This window comes from Desmodus rotundus, chromosome 5, assembly GCF_022682495.2.
Source record: "Desmodus rotundus isolate HL8 chromosome 5, HLdesRot8A.1, whole genome shotgun sequence".
NCBI lineage: Eukaryota > Metazoa > Chordata > Mammalia > Chiroptera > Phyllostomidae > Desmodus > Desmodus rotundus.
This window is the reverse complement of record NC_071391.1, coordinates 1,468,287-1,486,101: the sequence shown is the minus strand read 5'-3', so window position 1 is coordinate 1,486,101 and position 17,815 is coordinate 1,468,287. Positions and strand designations below refer to the sequence as shown.

The 17,815-nt window shown below is 68.3% G+C and overlaps 1 protein-coding gene across 2 annotated transcripts; it reads left to right on the top strand.

Moving 5' to 3' along the window:
- Window positions 1-980: 980 nt before the first annotated feature.
- TRPM5 (transient receptor potential cation channel subfamily M member 5) lies at window positions 981-17,521 on the top strand. Of its 2 annotated transcripts, none has more exons than XM_053924586.1 (26): window positions 981-1,056; window positions 3,735-3,802; window positions 4,063-4,189; window positions 4,536-4,716; window positions 5,300-5,466; window positions 6,046-6,229; window positions 7,249-7,313; window positions 7,457-7,648; window positions 7,902-8,004; window positions 8,327-8,445; window positions 8,731-9,036; window positions 9,099-9,239; window positions 9,305-9,428; window positions 9,727-9,872; window positions 10,304-10,416; window positions 10,607-10,699; window positions 10,819-11,077; window positions 11,179-11,297; window positions 11,408-11,540; window positions 11,672-11,811; window positions 14,295-14,448; window positions 14,888-15,069; window positions 15,367-15,499; window positions 16,110-16,182; window positions 16,522-16,588; window positions 16,875-17,521. In XM_053924586.1, the coding sequence occupies exons 1-26, from the start codon at window positions 1,027-1,029 to the stop codon at window positions 16,978-16,980; spliced, it is 3,525 nt and encodes a 1,174-aa protein (XP_053780561.1). In that variant the 5' UTR covers window positions 981-1,026; the 3' UTR covers window positions 16,981-17,521. The 2 variants fall into 2 exon arrangements, with proteins under 2 accessions (XP_053780561.1, XP_053780560.1); XM_053924585.1 differs by having other exon boundaries at window positions 11,637-11,811.
- Window positions 17,522-17,815: the final 294 nt, after the last annotated feature.

Below are 17,815 nucleotides of genomic sequence, written 5' to 3'. Positions count from 1 at the left end.
GGATCCTAGCCCCAGAGTCCCGTTTCGCCGGAGTCCGCTACTTCCTGGGGGCCCCCGTCTGGGCTGCAGGTGAAGCTACTGAATGTGCACAGCCAGCAGCTGGGTCCTGTGGGAGTGGCCTCGGCCCTCTGTCCAGGGCCCAAGCCGCCCAGTCTGCAGCCGGGGCCTCCGGCCCACCCTGACTCTGCATGCGGTCCTGGGGCGCCCTCTGGTGGCTAACAGGCCAGACTGTCAAGGACACTGGGGAGTCCCAGAGCACCAGGCCTGGACTCTGTTCCCCACCCCTACTCGAACTCAGGGGACCAAGAGTCCCTGGGACGGGGTCCTGGGGGTCTCTGTGGAGGGACATGCAGACGTGTCACCCAGGCCTGGTCTCGCTGTGTTGCCCATCAGCTCCTGAGGTGGGGCCCCATTTTCCAGAGAAGCGGGGGCCCAGAGTAGTTACAGAGCCCAGGGCCGCGGGAGCCCAGAGGGCACAGCCCCCACGGCACCTGTCCCGCCCCTGCCGGACGGACGGCGTCCGTGCCGTGTCCACAAGGCAGCCGGGCCCTGCCACCTGGCCAGCACAGCATGCCGGGCCGACGCCTCCTGGCTTTGCAGGACCCCGGGGGGTGGGGGGGAGGGGCCGCCCCCGCCACGGGTCCTCCATGGGGCGCTGGGCCGCACCCCGAGGACAGCTGGTCCTACTTGTTGGAGAACTAGACTGAGGCTGGGCGGAAAACTGAGACGTGTCAGGGAAAGACGGCTGGACTCGGCTGGGGGCCACAGCCGCCCCCAGGCATAGCCCCCGGAGAAAATGAGGGAAAGCAAGGCGGCCCAGCAGCCCCTTGCACCCGGTCACCTCCCTGGTGTTGGCCAGAGCAGACCTGTAGGCCAGGCCACGCTGAGTTGCCTGCCCACCCGGTTGGCCACCACACCGGCTGCCCAGGTGTGGGCGGGGAGGGCGGGCAGGAGGAGGGGCCGGGCTGGCTTGCAGGTGCCCTCTGCACTGGGCAGCCTCCACCCTGCTCCTTGGCCAGCAGCAGCATGTCGGGGTGCCAGGGAGAAACCAGGCAGGTAGGTGTCCCCTGCCATCGGCTCCCAGATGAGGTCAGGAGTGGGGATGCCCCCCTCCTGGGCAGGGGGCAGGTGGGACAGGAGAGAGGAAAAGCCCCATCGCCCTGGGTCTAGGAGCCCAGCCGCCAGCAGAGGCAGGTGGGGGCTCAGGGCCAGGACTCTGGGGCAGGAGAAGTGCCTGGGGCATTGGGGGTGGGGTGGGGAGGGCTGTGTGCCCTGTCGACCTATCCCGGATTCGGATCCATACCTAGCCCGGGGAGACCCCCGAGTTATGCTGGGCTGGAGGGGCCACAGTGCCAATGGCCGGTCTGCTAAGGGCGGGCTGGTCGGCGCTGGTCGCAGCCCTCTTGTTACCACTATCGTCCTGCCTCTCAGGGGTGGGGGGCTGGGCCCAGAGATCCTGGGGTCTGGGGGCTCACACTGGGGGGGCTCACACTGGGGGGCTCACACTGGGGTCTCTGCCAGCTCAGAGGCCCTGTCCCGGATGGCCTGTGATGAGAGGGCGGCCATCTCCCCCCAGTCCAGGGCACTTCTGATGCTGGGACTGAGCCCATTCTTCTCTCAGGAGAGGGGGGTGGGACCCCAGCCAGCAGGCACCTAGGACCCCAGCTGCCCCACCCCCCACCCCCCCAGAAACAAGGGGGCACTAAAACCACACACCTGCCCATGCAAATCCCAAGCATTTGCATAGCCTTCTCCCTCGGTGGCCCCATTTGCCTGGCATCTGCACCTGCCCCCCCACTCCTGCCCAGGTCCGGTGGCCTGTCAGTGAGGGAAGGCCTGGGAACACCCCAGGACCCCCCTCATGCTGAGGTGTCCCCCCATCCCTGGCCTCCTCTCTGCACCAGCCTGCCTGAGGCTCATGGGTACGAGCACGTGGGTGCTATCCAGGCCCCCGAATTCCCAACCCACACACACCCCAGAGGGGGCACGTGGAGCCCTGTTCCCCTGCCTGGGGCCCGGGTCCAGATGGAGACAGAGAGGACCCTCCTGGCAGCCTGGCAGGCCAGCACCGGGGGTGGGGGGGCGAGGGCCTCCCCTGTGGACCCTCTGCCCACTGTCCCCACCTTGCAGCCTGTACTTTGAGATTGAAGGGTGTCCCCCAAAATTCCCACCCCCCACACCCTCAGGATGTGGCCTTGCTTGGAAGTAGGGTCTGTGCCAATGTGACCAGCTCAGCTGAGCCACAGGGGATGGGGTGGACCCTGATCCAATGGCTGGTGTCCCTGTAAGAAGAGGGACATTTGGACGGAGAGACACACGCACGCAGACGCCACGTGAGGACGGAGACAGAGGCTGGAGGGACGCGGCCACCAGCCCAGGAATGAACCCCTGGAGCTCTAGAAGCTGGACAAGGCGGGAATGAACCCCTGGAGAGTCGGGAAGGAGCGCTGCCCTGGGACACCCGAGGCCCTGTCTGTGGGCCTTTGTTAGAGCTGCTTCTGGACACACCTACGGGCTTCTGTCTTGTCCCCCCACCTCCTGCACCACACACAGGCCTTGTCCCCAGACAGCAGCCAGGGTGTTAAAAGGCCATGACCACCGGCTTGGAGAGGCCGTATTCAAATCCCGGCACCCAGCTCCTGGTCTGTGAGGATTTGCATCCCCCACCGCAGGGCTGGGCCCCAGGCCCTCGAGACCAAAGCCTCTGTGGCCAGACCGCTGAGACACGGGGAGGTGCCCTGTGTGGGAAGCTGGGCCTGGCCCCAGTTGGCACTGATGCCTGCTGGCTTGCCCACTGGGGTCCTCTGAGTCGGTGTCCGGGGTGGCCATCACAAATGACTGCGAAAACGACAGAAAGGGGTTCTCTCACCTTTCAGAGTCAGAAGTCCCAAATCCAGGTGTCCCTGGGCCGCACACCCTCAGGAAGCTCTCAGGGAGACTCCCTCCCGCTGTGGCCAGCTTCAGGGGTCCCTGGTGCCCCTGGGCCATGGCCCCATACCTCCCCCTCTACCTCCACGGTCACATGGTTCCGCCCCCTTCTTCGAAGGCCACTGGTCCCTAGGTGAAGGCCTGTCTCAGTGACCACACCTTTGCAAAGAGCTTACTTCCGTGAAAGGCCCGGTTCCCAGGCATCGGGACTTCAGGCCTGCTCACACCACGGCAGACACAGTGGGGGGACAGTGGCCATGCAAGTCCCTGTCACACCCACAGGCGCCCTGCTCCCCCACCGCTGTCCCCTCCTGTGGGCACAGGAGCCCCCGGCGGGAAGAGTCTCCACCCCCAGGGGACAGAGGGCCTGGGTGGGAGCAGGGGCATGGGGCCAGGCAGGTGGTTGGGGTCCAGCCCCTTGTCCCACGGGCCAGTCCTGGGCCCCTGGCCCTCCGGGTCTCTGCTGTGTGGACTGGGGCTAACATGCCGGACCCCCCAGGGCTACAGGGAAATAATGTGGGCATGGCACGAGGCGTGGAGCCCTGTGGCCAGGGGAGGGGCAGGAACATGGTGCAAAGAGCTCTGGGGTGAGGGGGCAAGAGCCTTCTCTGCCAGGACCCCCAGGGGCCCCACCACCGAGCAAGGAGCCCTCCCTCCTCCACACCAGGTTCCCTGGGCCCACGGCTGGCCCAGGTATACCCAGGGTCTCCTTCCCTGTCCGGCGCTGATGGGGTATGAGGCAGGTGGGCTGCACGTCCAGAAGCCTAGGAGAAGCCCAGAAACCTGATGTCTTTCCGGGTTTCCAGGACACCTCCCGCCAAAGCCTCCGCAGGGGTGGTGACAGGAACTCTGGGTCCCATGTGCCCGGCGAGGGGTGAGCAGTGGGACCAGGAGAGGGAGGAGGGGCCGGGATACGCACCCCCACCCCACCCCTCGCCCAGCCGCGTGGAGCTTCAGGGACAGTGCGGACCAGGGAGGAGGCAGCAACGCTGGGGCTCAGGTGGAGGGAGGGACCCTCTGCCGGCCAGGAACGGGGGGTGGGGGGGGCAGCTTCCCTGGAGGCAGCCCCCAGCCTCCTGGAGGGGGGCGGGTAGAAGATGGCTGGGACCCCTCTCATGTCCTCTGTCCCTGCAGAGAGGCCCCTATGCAGGACGCGCAGGGTGCCCGCCCCAGCAGCCCCGGGGGAGCTGCGGACAGGTGGGGGCCGGGCCTGTGCCGGGGCGAGATCCAATTTGGAGGGTTCGGGAAGAAGCGAGGCAGGGTAAGCCTAACCCCCCACCCCCCACCCCGCATCCTGCACCCCCGTGACCTTGCTCCACGTGATGGCAGGGATCCCTGGGCCCCCATTTCCCGCTTCCTCCCCTGAACACTGAGCACCCGCCCCCTCCCCAAGGCCGCTGTCCTGAGGGCCCTGTTCAGAGCCCCCCAACCCCTTGCAGTGCTTCCAGGACCCCCCCACCCAGCCCCCACCTCTCCTCAAGGCAGAGGCAAGGCCCAGGCTGGGGTCAGGGTGGCCCAGGTCCCACCACAGGTCAAGGCTGCAGGCCCGTCCCATCCCTCGTGCCCAGCGCCCCATCCGGTACCCAGTGCCCCCTGCCGCCCCACAGTTCGTGAAGGTGCCGAGCGACATGGCACCCGCTGAGCTCTTCAACCTCCTGAGAGCCGAGTGGCACCTGCCGGCCCCCAACCTTGTGGTGTCCCTGGTGGGCACGGAGCGGCCCCTCACCATGAGGTCCCGGCTGCGGGACGTCCTGCGCAAGGGGCTGGTGGCCGCGGCTCAGAGCACAGGTGAGGCCCTGCCTGGTGCCCGGCCCCAGGGCACCCCCTGCCCCCCACGCGTGGCACGCCCGGCAGGCTGGCTCCGGCACCCCCCCCTTGGCGTTGGTGCCCCCGACTATGGTGGGTCTCCTGGGGATGCAGCAGAGGGACCAAGGGTCCCCCCAGGCCCAGGGCCTCCCCCAGGGGGGTCCCAGTTACCCTGTGGGCAAAGAGGCCTGGCTTGTCTACTCCTGGGCCCCAGAGGCCTCAGCGAGATGCCCCTGGGGACAGCAACTGTTTCTATACCCATCGCCCACGGTGCGCCCCCTCACCCCCTCTGCCTCCCTCACGGGACCACTCTGGCCAGCCAGTTGTCGGGGTCAGAATCAAGTCACGGGGTTTCACTTCAGGCCGCTGGGCCTGCAGAGAGCCCGGCACAGGATGGCCGTGCTGCGCTCCATTAGCGCAGTGGTGAGGTGGCAAAGATGAAGGGCCCAGAGCCAGGGGGGCTGGGGGCTTCGCCACTTGGGAAGACCTGCCCGGGTCCGGGGCCTGGCCTGCCCCTCCATTTCGGCTGGGACGCAGCAGGGCACAGCAAGCCCCCCTCCCGCAGGCGGCTGGATCCTGACCAGCGCGCTCCGGGTGGGCCTCGCCCGCCACGTCGGGCAGGCGGTGCGCGACCACTCGCTGGCCAGCACGTCTGCCAAGGCCCGCGTGGTGTCTATCGGCATCGCCTCCCTAGGCCGAGTACTGTACCGTCAGCTTCTGGATGACGCCCCGGTGAGCCCAGGGGCTGGCAAGGGGTCACAGCTCCCAAGTGTCACCCACCCCAGGGCGGAAGGGGAGCCCCCAGCAGGTCTGGCAGGCTGGCAACGCCCCACCGCCCACTGTTTGTTACTGAGTGAACATTCCCCAAGTCCTCCCTGCCACCTGCCCCTGTGCACACACAGGCCAGGTCCTGCCCTGGGGCTCACGGGCCGGGGAGAGTGAGGCTGGTGGGTGCTCTGAAGGAGTGACAGACACTGACAGGCATCAGGGGACAGGGGCCCAGGGCGCTCTGCGCCCAGCACAGGGCCATCAGGTGGCAGCACAGATCTGGGGACTCCTGGACCCTGAGGACCCAGCCCAGGGCAGGGTCCAAATGCCAGCCTTGGCCCCTGCCCCACAGGCCTGGGCAAGCAGTACCTACTCACGCCCCAGGGTCTGTCTGAGGCAGCGCCAGGGGACGCCCTTCAGACCCCCGCAAGTGCAGCCTCCTACAGCCCTGAGTCCTCTCGGGGGCCCTCGGGGTGGGGGTGGGGACGGGAACGGGCCTGGGCAGAAGCCTCGCCCCAGCCTCACAGTGTGCTCGGGGCCCAGGAGCACAGCCCTGTCCACTACCCCATGGATGACAGCGGCAGCCGGGGCCCCCTCTGCCCCCTGGACAACAACCACTCCCACTTCGTCCTGGTGGAGCCGGACACCCCCGGGGAGGGAGACGGGGCGACGGCGCTGTGGCTGCGGCTAGAGAAGCACATCTCGGAGCAGAGGACCGGCTACGGGGGTGAGGTGCCCAGGGAGGCTGCCGGGGGCACAGGGGGTGCCTGAACGTTGAGACCAGGGACCTGTGGGGGCCTGGGGGGCAGGGGAGGTTGCCAGCTGGGAGTGTGGCTGGTGGGTCCCCTCTCGGGAGCGGTGGCGGCTCCACGTCCACAGGACCATTGCTGGACAGAGGCTCTGGCAGGGCACTCAGGGCTTGCGATGAAACGTTTGCCCATTTCCACTGGCTGTCGGGCATGCTGCCACCAGGGGGCAGTGCTGCCCAAGGAATGGGCTGCTGTGGGGGTTCCCAAGATGAATTCACTGGGAAACACTAGCACGTGACTAATGGTACGAACGATACAAAAGGCTTATCCAATGAGTACTTTTTAAAGATGAAAACGGGACAGCGGTGTTGAAACCAACACCACACAGCAGAGTCGAGCCCGGGGCTGCTGAAGCCTGCTGGGGCCGGGCACCCTGCTGCCTCCGCCCCACGGTCAGCAGGCACCTCTGGGAGTCAGAGGCAGCCCTGCCCAGGAGCTGAAGCTCTGCCCACGCAGCAGGCCCGGCCGGGCCAGGCATGTCTGGGGGAACGTTTCCGTCAGGAAGTCCCCCTTGTGGTCTGTGCTTGGGGGAGAAGCCTCCCAGGCTGCTCCTTCAGCCCTTCTGTCTGCCCGGCGGACAGAGAGCTTCTGCCGCGGTGGGCACAGCCACCAGGCACTGGGCATGCGGCCGCATTTATGTTACTTTGTTTCCACGGCTGCAAAGTGGCCACATCTGACACTTCGGCGAGGGGGGGGGGGATATGGGGATGGGCTTTGTGTCCTTGTCCCCAAGTGACAGGGCCTCCAACACAGGGCCCCTGGTTTCAGCCTGGAGCCCACGCTTTACCAGAAAAGGCCTCTTGGCCGGCGTGTGCTCAGAGAACATGGCACGGTGAGGGCGCAGGCTCCCCACCCACCCCATAGTCCTTGGGGGGGCGGGGCGCAGGCTCCCACCCGCCCCAGGCACAGGGGAGGGCCTCATGGTGCTCATCCACAGGCACCGGCAGCATCGAGATCCCCGTCTTGTGTCTGCTGGTCAATGGGGACCCCAGCACCCTGGAGGTAGGAGGAGGGGGAAGGGCCTGGCTGGACACCCAGGGGTCTGCTGTGGTCTCCTACAGGGCCCTCCCCACCAGGGCAAGGAGGGAAAGGGGAGCCTGGGCGGCACTGGGAGCTCACGGGCCCTCTCCCCGCCGTGCGCCCAGAGGATTTCCAGGGCCATGGCGCTGGCTGCCCCGTGGCTGATCCTGGCCGGCTCAGGGGGTGTGGCAGATGTGCTGGCCACCCTTCTCAGCCACCCGAGACCCCTGCCGCCCCAGGCCGTGCGGCAGCAGCTCAAAGAGAAGTTCCCCAGCAAGCACTTCTCCTGGGAAGACGTCCTGCACTGGACAGAGCTGGTAGGAGCCCCCAGAGGCCAGTCTGGAAGGCAGCCCCTGCTCCCCGATCCCACCCAGGCAGCCCCAGCCCCTCCTAATGCAGAGCCCCAAGTTTGTTCTGGCTTCAGGCGCACGCAGAGTGGAGGCTGGGGGGCAAGCCCCCCAGCGTGCATGGGTGTGGGCCCACTGGGTGGCAGGCTGGCACTCCTGGGGGTTGGGGGTTCTCTCAGCTGAGGGGCCGGCCTGACTGCGGCCCCGGCCCCGCCCTGCCCAGCTGCAGAGCATCACCTCCCACCCGCACCTGCTCACCGTGCACGACTTCGAACAGGAGGGCTCCGAGGGGCTGGACACGGTCATCCTCAAGGCGCTGGTGAAAGGTGCGGCCAGGCAGCCGGGAACGGGGGTGGCGCCGGTGCGCACATGGGTCCTGTCTGCTTTCTGGCCCTGTGGGCTTTTTGTTGGCAATGAGCACGTGCCCCGGGGCCAATACTGGCAGCCGCAGCTGCCCAGCCAGGAACAGGTGCCCCACCCACCCCGCCCAGTGGGGTGCCCAGCACTGGCGCCCGGGACTTGCTACCCCGTGCTGGTCTGGCCGCTACTCAGCGAGCATGAAGCAGGGCACAGGTCTGGGGCCGTGTCCCTAGAAGAGCCCCCCGGAGGGACCCTGGGATCGCCCTCACCCCTGTCCCGTACCTGCAGCCTGCAAGAGCCACAGCCGGGAGCCACGGGACTACCTGGACGAGCTCAAGCTGGCGGTGGCCTGGGGCCGCGTGGACATCGCCAAGAGCGAGATCTTCCACGGGGACGTGGAGTGGAAGGTGCCCACCGACCCCGGGGCCCCAGCTACTGGCCAGTGGAGGGCAGGGCCTGGGGCAGGCGGTGTCCCGAGGGCCGAGGTCCCTCCTCCCCCCGGGGCCACCAAGGGGGCCCAGGCCACTATTCAGTCCCCCCCGGCGTCTCTCCCATGGGACGTGCTGGACAACCGTTGGCCCAGGGATGGGCTGCATGCCGGGAGCAGGGCTCTGGGATGAGGGCCCCCGCTCCACCAGATCCCACTCACTCTCCCTGCACCCCCCACTCCGACTCATCTCCGTGGCCCCCAGTCCCGCGACCTGGAGGAGGTGATGATGGACGCACTGGTGAGCGACAAGCCGGAGTTCGTCCGCCTCTTTGTGGACCACGGCTCGAATGTGGCCGACTTCCTGACCTACGGGCGGCTGCAGCAGCTGTACCGGGCCGTGCCCCCCAAGAGCCTGCTCTTCACGCTGCTGCAGCGTAAGTTCGAGGAGGGCCACCCGGCGCCACCCGCCCGGGGGCCACCACCTGCGGGGCCGCCCGCCTTCTCGCTGCACGAGGTGTCCCGTGTGCTCAAGGACTTTCTGCACGACGCCTGCCAGGGGCTCTACCAGGTGAGCGGGGCGCGGGGGCTGGGCGGGGGCCACGGTGGAGGGCTGACCCCCATGTCCTCCAGGAGAGAGGGCCGGCCAGGCGGCCCACTGGCCAGAAGTGGCTGCCGGACCTGAACCAGAAGAGCGAGAACCCGTGGCGGGACCTGTTCCTGTGGGCTGTGCTGCAGGGCCGCCAGGAGATGGCCACTTACTTCTGGGCCATGGTGAGCAGTGGCCGGGGGCCCCAGGGAGGGCGGGTGACCAGCGGCCTCCTCACACAGTCTCCTAGGGCCAGGAGGGCGTGGCCACCGCTCTGGTCGCCTGCAAGATCCTCAGGGAGATGTCCCACCTGGAGACAGAGGCCAAGGTGGACCGTGCCACCTGCCGGGTGGCGTATGAGCAGCTGGCCCTGGGTGAGCGATGCCCGGCATCAGATGGACCCACACGGTGTGGCCCCAGGTCACCCCAAGACCCTTCTGGGCCTGTGGGCTCCTCCCAGTGGGAGCCACACTGTCCCAACAGAGGGCACGTGGGCACACTGATGACACGTCCCCACACTCGCACCTGAGGACGGGCATGCACTGGCCCTGGGGTGGGGGTGGGGACACTGGGGGCTCCCGAGGTCCTGGCAGGGGAGGGCGGGGGGGCCCCCTGCAGGGCCTGGCCCGGGAGAAGGGGCCTCAGCGTCCGTGTCGGCCCCGCCGCCAACAGGCCTCTTCTCCGAGTGCTACAGCAACAGCGAGGACCGTGCCTTCGCCCTGTTGGTGCGCCGCAGCCGCGTCTGGAGCAGGGCCACCTGTCTGCACCTGGCCGCCGAGGCCGACACCAAGGCCTTCTTCGCCCACGAAGGGGTGCAGGTGAGCGAGCCCCTGGTCTCTGGTGTGGGGGCGGGCGCCGAGCAGATGGGGGGCTCCGCTGACCTTGCCACCTCCCCTGGTCAGCGGCTGCCCCCCAGCTCCCTGCGTCCCAGCCGTGTGGGGCGGGGGGCACAGGAAGGGGCGTTCTGCTCCTGGAGGGGGCCCGCCTGGCCTCCCCCACTGCCCGGGGCCACGCGCCCCATGGCCTCTTCGGGTCCCAGCACAAGTGCCGCTCCCCCCGTTGGCCCTCACGGACCCCCGAGCCCTCCCTGCCTGCGTTGAAGGCCCTTGCCCACGGGGATGGAGGCCTCCCGAGGCCAGGCAGTGGGGAGGGGGCAGCTTCAGTGGACCCAGCGGGGTGGGCCTGGCGCAGGGCACGGCAGTGCGGGCAGAGGCATGGCAGGGAGGCCGCAGCTGTGCCTCTGTTCCAGGCCTTCCTGACCAAGATCTGGTGGGGGGACATGACTTCGGGCACGTCCATCCTGCGGCTGCTGGGTGCCTTCCTCTGCCCTGCCCTTCTCTACACCAACCTCATCACCTTCAGGTTCCTGGGGGCTGTGGCCCGCTTGCCGGGGCGCCAGGGGGCCTGGGGCTTTGCTGGTCCGGCATCCACATGGGCCCCACTGGGCACAGTCCCGCCCTGCATGCCTCCTCCGTGCGCCCCGCATTTCCTCGCTGGCTGGGCACCTCTAGATGTCCCTCCCACGGGCCCAGAGTGTCCCCTGTGGTTGCAGTGAGGAGGCCCCACTGCAGGTGGGCCAGGAGGACCTGCTGGAGCTGGACAGCCTGGACTCAGAGCAGAGCCTGCTGTGCAGGCCCAGCAGGGGGTAAGGGCCTGCAGAAGGGTGTGCAGGGCGGAGGGACCCGGCGGGCGGCATCGGGAAGGCTGGGCTCCCGTGGGCGCGGCCCCGCCTCACCCTGGGCTGTGGCCTCCCCGGTGCTGCAGGGCGGAGCAGGCGGCGGCAGCGAGGAGGGCCCGGGGCGGGCGAGGGCCCCGGGCAGCCTTCCTGCTCGCACGCTGGCGGAAGTTCTGGAGCGCTCCGGTGACCGTGTTCCTGGGGAATGTGCTCATGTACTTCGCCTTCCTCTTCCTGTTCACCTACGTCCTGCTGCTGGACTTCAGGCCGCCGCCCCAGGGGCCCTCGGGGCCCGAGGTCGCCCTGTACTTCTGGGTCTTCACCCTGGTGCTGGAGGAGGTCCGCCAGGTCAGTGGCGTGCCGGCCCCCACCCTCGGGCCTGGTCTGCCTGGGCCATCCGGGGCGGGCGCCCCCGCCATCTGCGGACCCTCCGGCCCTCTGCCCGCCAGGGGTTCTTCACAGACGATGACGCGCACCTGAGGAAGAAGGTCGCGCTCTATGTGGAGGACAACTGGAACAAGTGTGACATGCTGGCCATCTCCCTGTTCGTCGCTGGTGTCGCCTGCAGGTCTGCGGGGGCCCCCGATCCTCCCCGACAGCTGTGCTGTGTGTCCCAGGGAGCCCTCCCCGCCCTTCCCGGGGCCAGCAGCCACTGCAGCCACCGCCCCTCCCGTCCAGGATGCTGCCCGCGGTGTTCGAGGCTGGCCGCGCGGTCCTGGCCGTCGACTTCATGGTGTTCACGCTCCGCCTCATCCACATCTTCGCCGTCCACAAGCAGCTGGGCCCCAAGATCATCATTGTGGAGCGGATGGTGAGCCCCCGCCGACCTGGGCCCCGACCCCGGGGGGACGGGGAGCCCCCGCCCCCGCCCCGGGCTATGGATGCTTCTCTGCTGCCCCCACCGCAGATGAAGGACGTCTTCTTCTTCCTCTTCTTCCTGAGCGTGTGGCTCGTGGCCTACGGCGTGGCGACCCAGGCGCTGCTGCACCCGCACGACGGCCGCCTGGAGTGGCTGCTCCGCCGCGTGCTCTACCGGCCCTACCTGCAGATCTTCGGGCAGATCCCGCTGGACGAGATCGACGGTCAGCACGGGCCGGGGGCGGGGGTCGCCTGGCGCCCCCCTTCAGAAGGGGCCCAGCCAGTGCAGGGTGCTGGGTCCAGGGGTGCTGGGTCCCTCTGGAAGGCCCTGGACGTGCGGCCCTTGGGACCCCGGGCCACAGCTGGTGAGAGCAGGGAAGTCCCTGAGGCCAGGCCACAGAGCCCTCAGGCGTGGCACACGGCACCAGGCTGGGCCACAGACCTCAGAGTGCCAGACCTCAGGCCTGGGGCTGGAGGCCTTGAGGCAGCAGGGGCCGGTCCCCTGCTGGGAGCTGACCGAGGTCAGGGCCCCTCTGGCTGGCCCCATGTCCCCGGGCCTTCGCCCTCCTGCACGACCCTGCGGGACAGCCAGTCTCCCTGTCCCCTGCCCATCCAGGCCTAGCCACCGGCCCGGGGCCTCTGCAGGGAAGGCTCTGCTGCTGGCCATGGCTGACCGCACCCTCGCTTCTCCTGGGGCCACCCACCCTGGGCCTGCCTACTGTCAGCTGTATGGCCTGTTGGAGGGCACGGGATCTCTGAGCCGGCCCCTGCACTGGGTGGGGGGCTGGGGGAGGCTCTGAGAATTTCCCACATAGAGACAGTGCGGGGGACAGAGCTGCCTGGCCGTGAGCTGCAGGGGAACTCTGGGTGAGGGACAGGGACACCCTATGGGCCTGGAATGGCCGGGCTCAGTGAGGAGAAGAGGGAGGGGCTGGCCCCCAGATGAAGGTGGCTTAGCTGCCAGGTGCCAGTGTGAGGGGCCCGCCAGGTGCCAGTGTGAGGGGCCCAGGACACCAGCCCCTTGGGACACTCCCAGACACAGAGCAGGGGGGAGGGGCCACCAGGCAACCACAGGCACCTGGGCCACAGAGGCCTGACCCTGCCCTTTGCAGTTAATGGGGCAAAAACTGGCTGTAAATATTTGCCAAGGGGATGGCATGTGACTGAAGCAAGCAGGCTGGCGGGGGTGGGGGGTCGGGGGTGGCTGCACCGTCATGGAAACCACCTCCCAGGTGGGGTGTCCGAGAGGCCCGTCTCCTCGGGCTGTTTTCTTAGCATCCCCTCCCACAACCTCCTCTCTGTGTTCGCTCTTCTGCGGCATCGCTTTTCCGGACCATTGGTCACCCGGACCCTGGGGCCCTCACTGTATGGCCCTGGCCGGGGGCCGCGCTGTGGCCTTTGGGTCGGGGGAAGGATGAGGGGGCGCCTCCAGTGCTGGGTGGGAGGCACATCAGCCCCAGTGGCCACTTCCCTGGCCCAGCCAGCCGCAGCCACATGCTGGTATGGGGGGCGGTATGGTGTGGGGTCCCCTGAGAAGGGTGGGGGGCATGCTGACCCCCAAAGGCGTCCAACCCCCCGGAGCCCCCACCCTGCTGCTGCGGCTGTGCGGGGAGAGTCCTGCAGGGGGGCTGCACCGCTGAGCACCATCTCTGGGGCAGAGCTGCGGGGTGCGGGGTGCGGAGGGACACTGAGGCTCGGCAGCCCCCACTCTGCACAACCCTGCACTGAAGGCGGCCTCCCTGCTCCCAGCGCCAGGTGGGAGGGAGCCCTGGGGCGGGGCTGTGGCAGCAAAGGTCCTTCTCTGGGCTCCAGGCCCCAGGGGCAATTTAATTTCCAGCCCGGCCTGATGGCGCCTCAGTGTGTCACCAGGAAGCTCAGGGGTCTCGTGAGGGCAGAGCCACTTTTATCTGATTTACAGCTCAAACCGCACCCCCCAGGGCTGGCCAGGCCCCTCTCGGAAGCCTGGACAGGCAGAGAGCAGGGTCAGGAATCAGCCCCAGAAAGGAGAGGAAGGCGGCTGTGTGTCCCCCGCCTCGAGAACTCCGGAGAAGGGGGAGGGTGCCCCGCCAAGGACACACTGACACAGGGGCACGGGTGGGCGCTGGCGGGGACACCCCGCAGTGTGGACAAGTCCATCGTGTGCACACCCGCACATTCCCCCTGCAAGGTGGTGCCACGCACCCCGGCCACCACAGCCCCTCACTCCTGCCCTGTGGGCTGGGCGGGGGCCCAGAGCAGGGTGCTCAGCCGCTCCCAGAAGCCGCTCCCAGACAGGCGTCAGTGCCATAAAAGCCCCAGAAGCCTCGGAAGACGCTGTCCACCCTGCGCAGGCCAGCTCTCCCCAGCCCGGCTTTGGGCAGAGCTCTGGGAAGGTGGAGGGTACCTTAGGCCAGGCAACAGCCAGCAAACACCCGGGGGCTCTGTTCCTGACCCCTGTGGCCCTAGCTGAGGCTGCAGCCTGGCAGAGGTGGGCAAGCGGGGCCAGAGCTGACCCTCCATTTCGCTGGGGACCAGGGTGTCCGACGGTGGGGACTTCCTGTGCCAACACCAGGTCACACCCAGAAAACCAGGCTGTTGGTCACAAGCCAGTGCCCTCCGTCCGTCCCCGGGTGACCTCAGTGCCAGGGAGAAGCTGTCGCCCGAGGGCGCTGGCCCGTGGCCGCCCCGGGGGCCGCCCGCCCGGCCCCACCGCTCGGTCGCCTTGCAGAAGCCCGCGTGAACTGTTCGGCACACCCGCTGCTGCTGGAGGGCTCGCCCTCCTGCCCCAACCTCTACGCCAACTGGCTGGTCATCCTCCTGCTGGTCACCTTCCTGCTGGTCACCAACGTGCTGCTCATGAACCTGCTCATCGCCATGTTCAGGTGCCCCACCCCCCGCCCGGCGACCCCGCCCCTGGCCCCCTCGGAGCCAGCCAGCTCCCGCCCTCCAGACCTGCGGCCCGAGTGGGGAGAGGCATGGGTGCGGGCATCCCCTCAAACACTGGCTGCCCCTGCCCCGTGGGGCCTCGGGTGCAGGCAGCAGCGGGCCAGCCCAGAGACCTGGTGCCCTCAGCAGGGGTGGGGTGGGCGGAGCGTTCCCAGGCCCCTGCCCCACAGGCGCCCCCTCGCCCACCCAAGGCCTGGCTGTTCAAGGCTGGGGGCTTGGCAGTGTGTCCCGGACGGCAGACAGGGTGGTGGGTGGCCGGGACACGTGGCCCCCACTCTGGATGTGCCCCACAGAAAGGAGCGATGTGAGAGGGGGGCGGGGCCTCAGCTTCTGCAGGGGCCCCAGGGCTCAGGCTGTCCGGGGGGGGGCCCACAGCTACACGTTCCAGAAGGTGCAGGGCAACGCGGATGCCTTCTGGAGGTCCCAGCGCTACCACCTCATCGCCGAGTACCAGGAGCGCCCCGCCCTGGCCCCGCCCTTCATCCTGCTCAGCCATCTGAGCCTAGTGCTCAAGAGGGTCTTCCAGAAGGAGGCTGGGCGGAAGCGGGCACGCCTGGGTGAGGCCCCAGGGCAGGGACAGGCATTGGGGGGGGGGGGCGGGCAGCTGGATGGAAGGGGCTGGGGCGGTTGGCACAGGCTGAGCGGACCCCCAGGCCCCCACAGCAGGACAGTCTCTGCCCCTCTCCCTGTGTCCTGGGCGTTGGACACCAGTGCACTGACCGGAGTGCTGCAGGTGGGCACCCGTGGGGCGGCTGAGCTGACCTGGTCTTCCTGCCACACCGGAGGCCGGCCCAGTCTCCATCCCCAAGGCCCGCCTGGCTCTAGTCAAGCCCGCGGCTGCCTGGCTTTCCCAGAGAGAGACCTGCCAGAGCCCCTGGAGCAGAAGATGGTCACCTGGGAGGCGGTGCAGAAGGAGAGCTACCTGAGCAAGCTGGAGAAGCAGAAGGAGGACAGCAAGGAGGAGGTGCTGCGGAGAACCGCCCACAGGTGCACAGGGCACCACCCACCGCCTGCAGGGTTGGGGGCTGAGTCAGCAGCGCCTGGGCCTCTGCTGTCCTCACCGGGGGCTGCCATGCTGCCTGGTGCTGCTCAGGATGAACGGAGGAAACTGAGGCTGGCTGAGAGGGGCAGGGTGTGACTGGGTCTTGGGGCCCAGCACCTGGCCTGACCCCAAACAGGGCTCTCCCAGGGCCTCGCCTGCCCTGCACTCGGGGGACAGGGGCCAACACACCTGGAATCCCCTCTGCTCTGGGGTCTCAGAGTGGAGCCCAGCCCTTCCACTGTCTCTCCAGGTGCCCCCAGGGCTGTGCCTCCCAGCCCTCCCTGCCAGTGGGTGGGGTGGTCCCGCCATCTCTCTGGAGGGTGCCCAGCATCCATCACGCATGCAGGGGGTTCTCAAACACACTGTGTACCAGGTCTGGGGTGAATGGAAGGACCAAAGCACCCCAGACTCAGGCACCCAGGGGGGCCTTAGTGACCCCAAGCCCACCCCAAGAGCCTGGGCAACAGAATAAGGGACAGGAGAGTCCCCAAATTCAGTGTCCTGTGGCTAATGGTGGCCTGCTGTGCCCACCCCCCGCCCCCGGCTCTGCTGCAGGGTGGACATCATAGCCAAGCACCTTGGGGGGCTGAGAGAGCAAGAGAAGCACATCCGGGGCCTGGAGTCACAGGTGGGCTGCAGACCAGACATGGGGGGGCAGCCCTGCTCCACCCCCCACCTCCAAACTAACTCTGCACCAGGCTCCGCACCCACCCACCCCTGCCCCGCCCATCACCTGACAGAGGGGTGCCCTGCCTGGACGGGGCCCTGCACAGCCCATCCTCGTCCACTCCACACAACTGGGGCCTGAGCCTCCCACCCGCTTCCTTCTACACAGAGGGAGGGTCCCTGGGCAACAGGGGTCCTGGCAGGAGAGGGGACGCGGACAGGAGGGTGCCCAGGTGCCCTGCTGGTTCTAGAGTGCTGGGGCTCGGCTGAGGGCTTCCCTGGACGTCTCTCCCTCTGGCAGGTCAATCGCTGTGTGGCACTCCTGTCCTCCCTGGCAGACAGGCTGGCCCCGGGCACCGCCCCCCGCAGTAAGTGTGGGCCTGCGGAGGGCCATGCTGGGCCAGTGCCTTCCCCTGTTCAGGTGGGGACCTACCCAGGCCTCTGATGGCCCTTGGCTGGCCACTGGCTTGGGTGGGGCAGATGCCCCCTGGCCCAGCCAGCACAAGGGTGTGGCCTTTTGGACCCCAAGGCTACGCCCCCAGCCTTCCCCTCAGGGACCCAGGCCCCAGGCTCACCTCTGGGCACTTCCCTCTCCTTCCCCCTCGGCCTGCCCCCTTCCAGTCTGCCCAGTGAGCACCCTTCCTTCCCCACCAGATGCCTGGAACTCTGGCACCAGGAACCAGCAGGCCCCTGCCGAGCATGGAGGGGGCCCAGGAAGCACGGAGCACCCACAGGCGGGCCCACTGCCCTCGGACCCTGAGACACTGGACTGTCGGCACACGGCGCCCCCTCCACCAGAGCCCAAGACCTGGCCCTCGGGCCCTGACCAGGGTGGGCAGGGGACCACGGCCCTTGGCTAGTTCTCCCAGGTCTGACCAACACCATTGCCCCCCTCCTGCCACCGTGGCCTCTTCAGAGGGACCACTCCACGCCCTGCCCTGTATCTCCTGGGTCTCCCCCAGCCTGGGTGCTTGGGAACTGGGTGCAAGCATGCTCCCCATGGATGGTGCTCCTCAGAACCTGCCAGCCTGAGCCAGGGCAGCGAGCTCTCACCGAGCGCCGGTCTGCTTCCTGCCGGGTGGACGGCAGTCTCGGGGCACACCTGTCCCCTTCCCAGCCTGTGTTCCTGCTAATAAACTACTGGTTTTGACATGGTAGTGGTGAGAGTCCCTGCCCTTCAAGGCTTGCACCTGGGTGCTTCCTGTGTGTTGGTTCCTGCTCGTGCGGCCCCGACAGCTCGTAGTGAGCGCCTGGCCCCGCAGCAGCCCTGGGACACTGCCACCCCAAGGCGCTCTGCCCCAGCTGGAGCCTGGAAAGCATGCCACGCTAGGGCTGGGGTCCAGGCGCCCCCACTCCCCCTGCTAGGCAGGGCCCGCCAGGTCAGCCCCCCAACTGTCCCATCAGCCACAGGTGTCCACCCAGGCCACCTTCCCTGGCACACAAGGGACCATCCTCCTTCCCCTGCTGGTGGACCCACGGTGTCAAACCCAGCTGGCCTGGAAACATGGTCCCAGGACACTGGCTACCTTCACACGTGGCCTGGGCAGGAGGGAGCTGAGGGGCACGCTCAGCCAGGGCTGGGAGGGCCCCTGCCC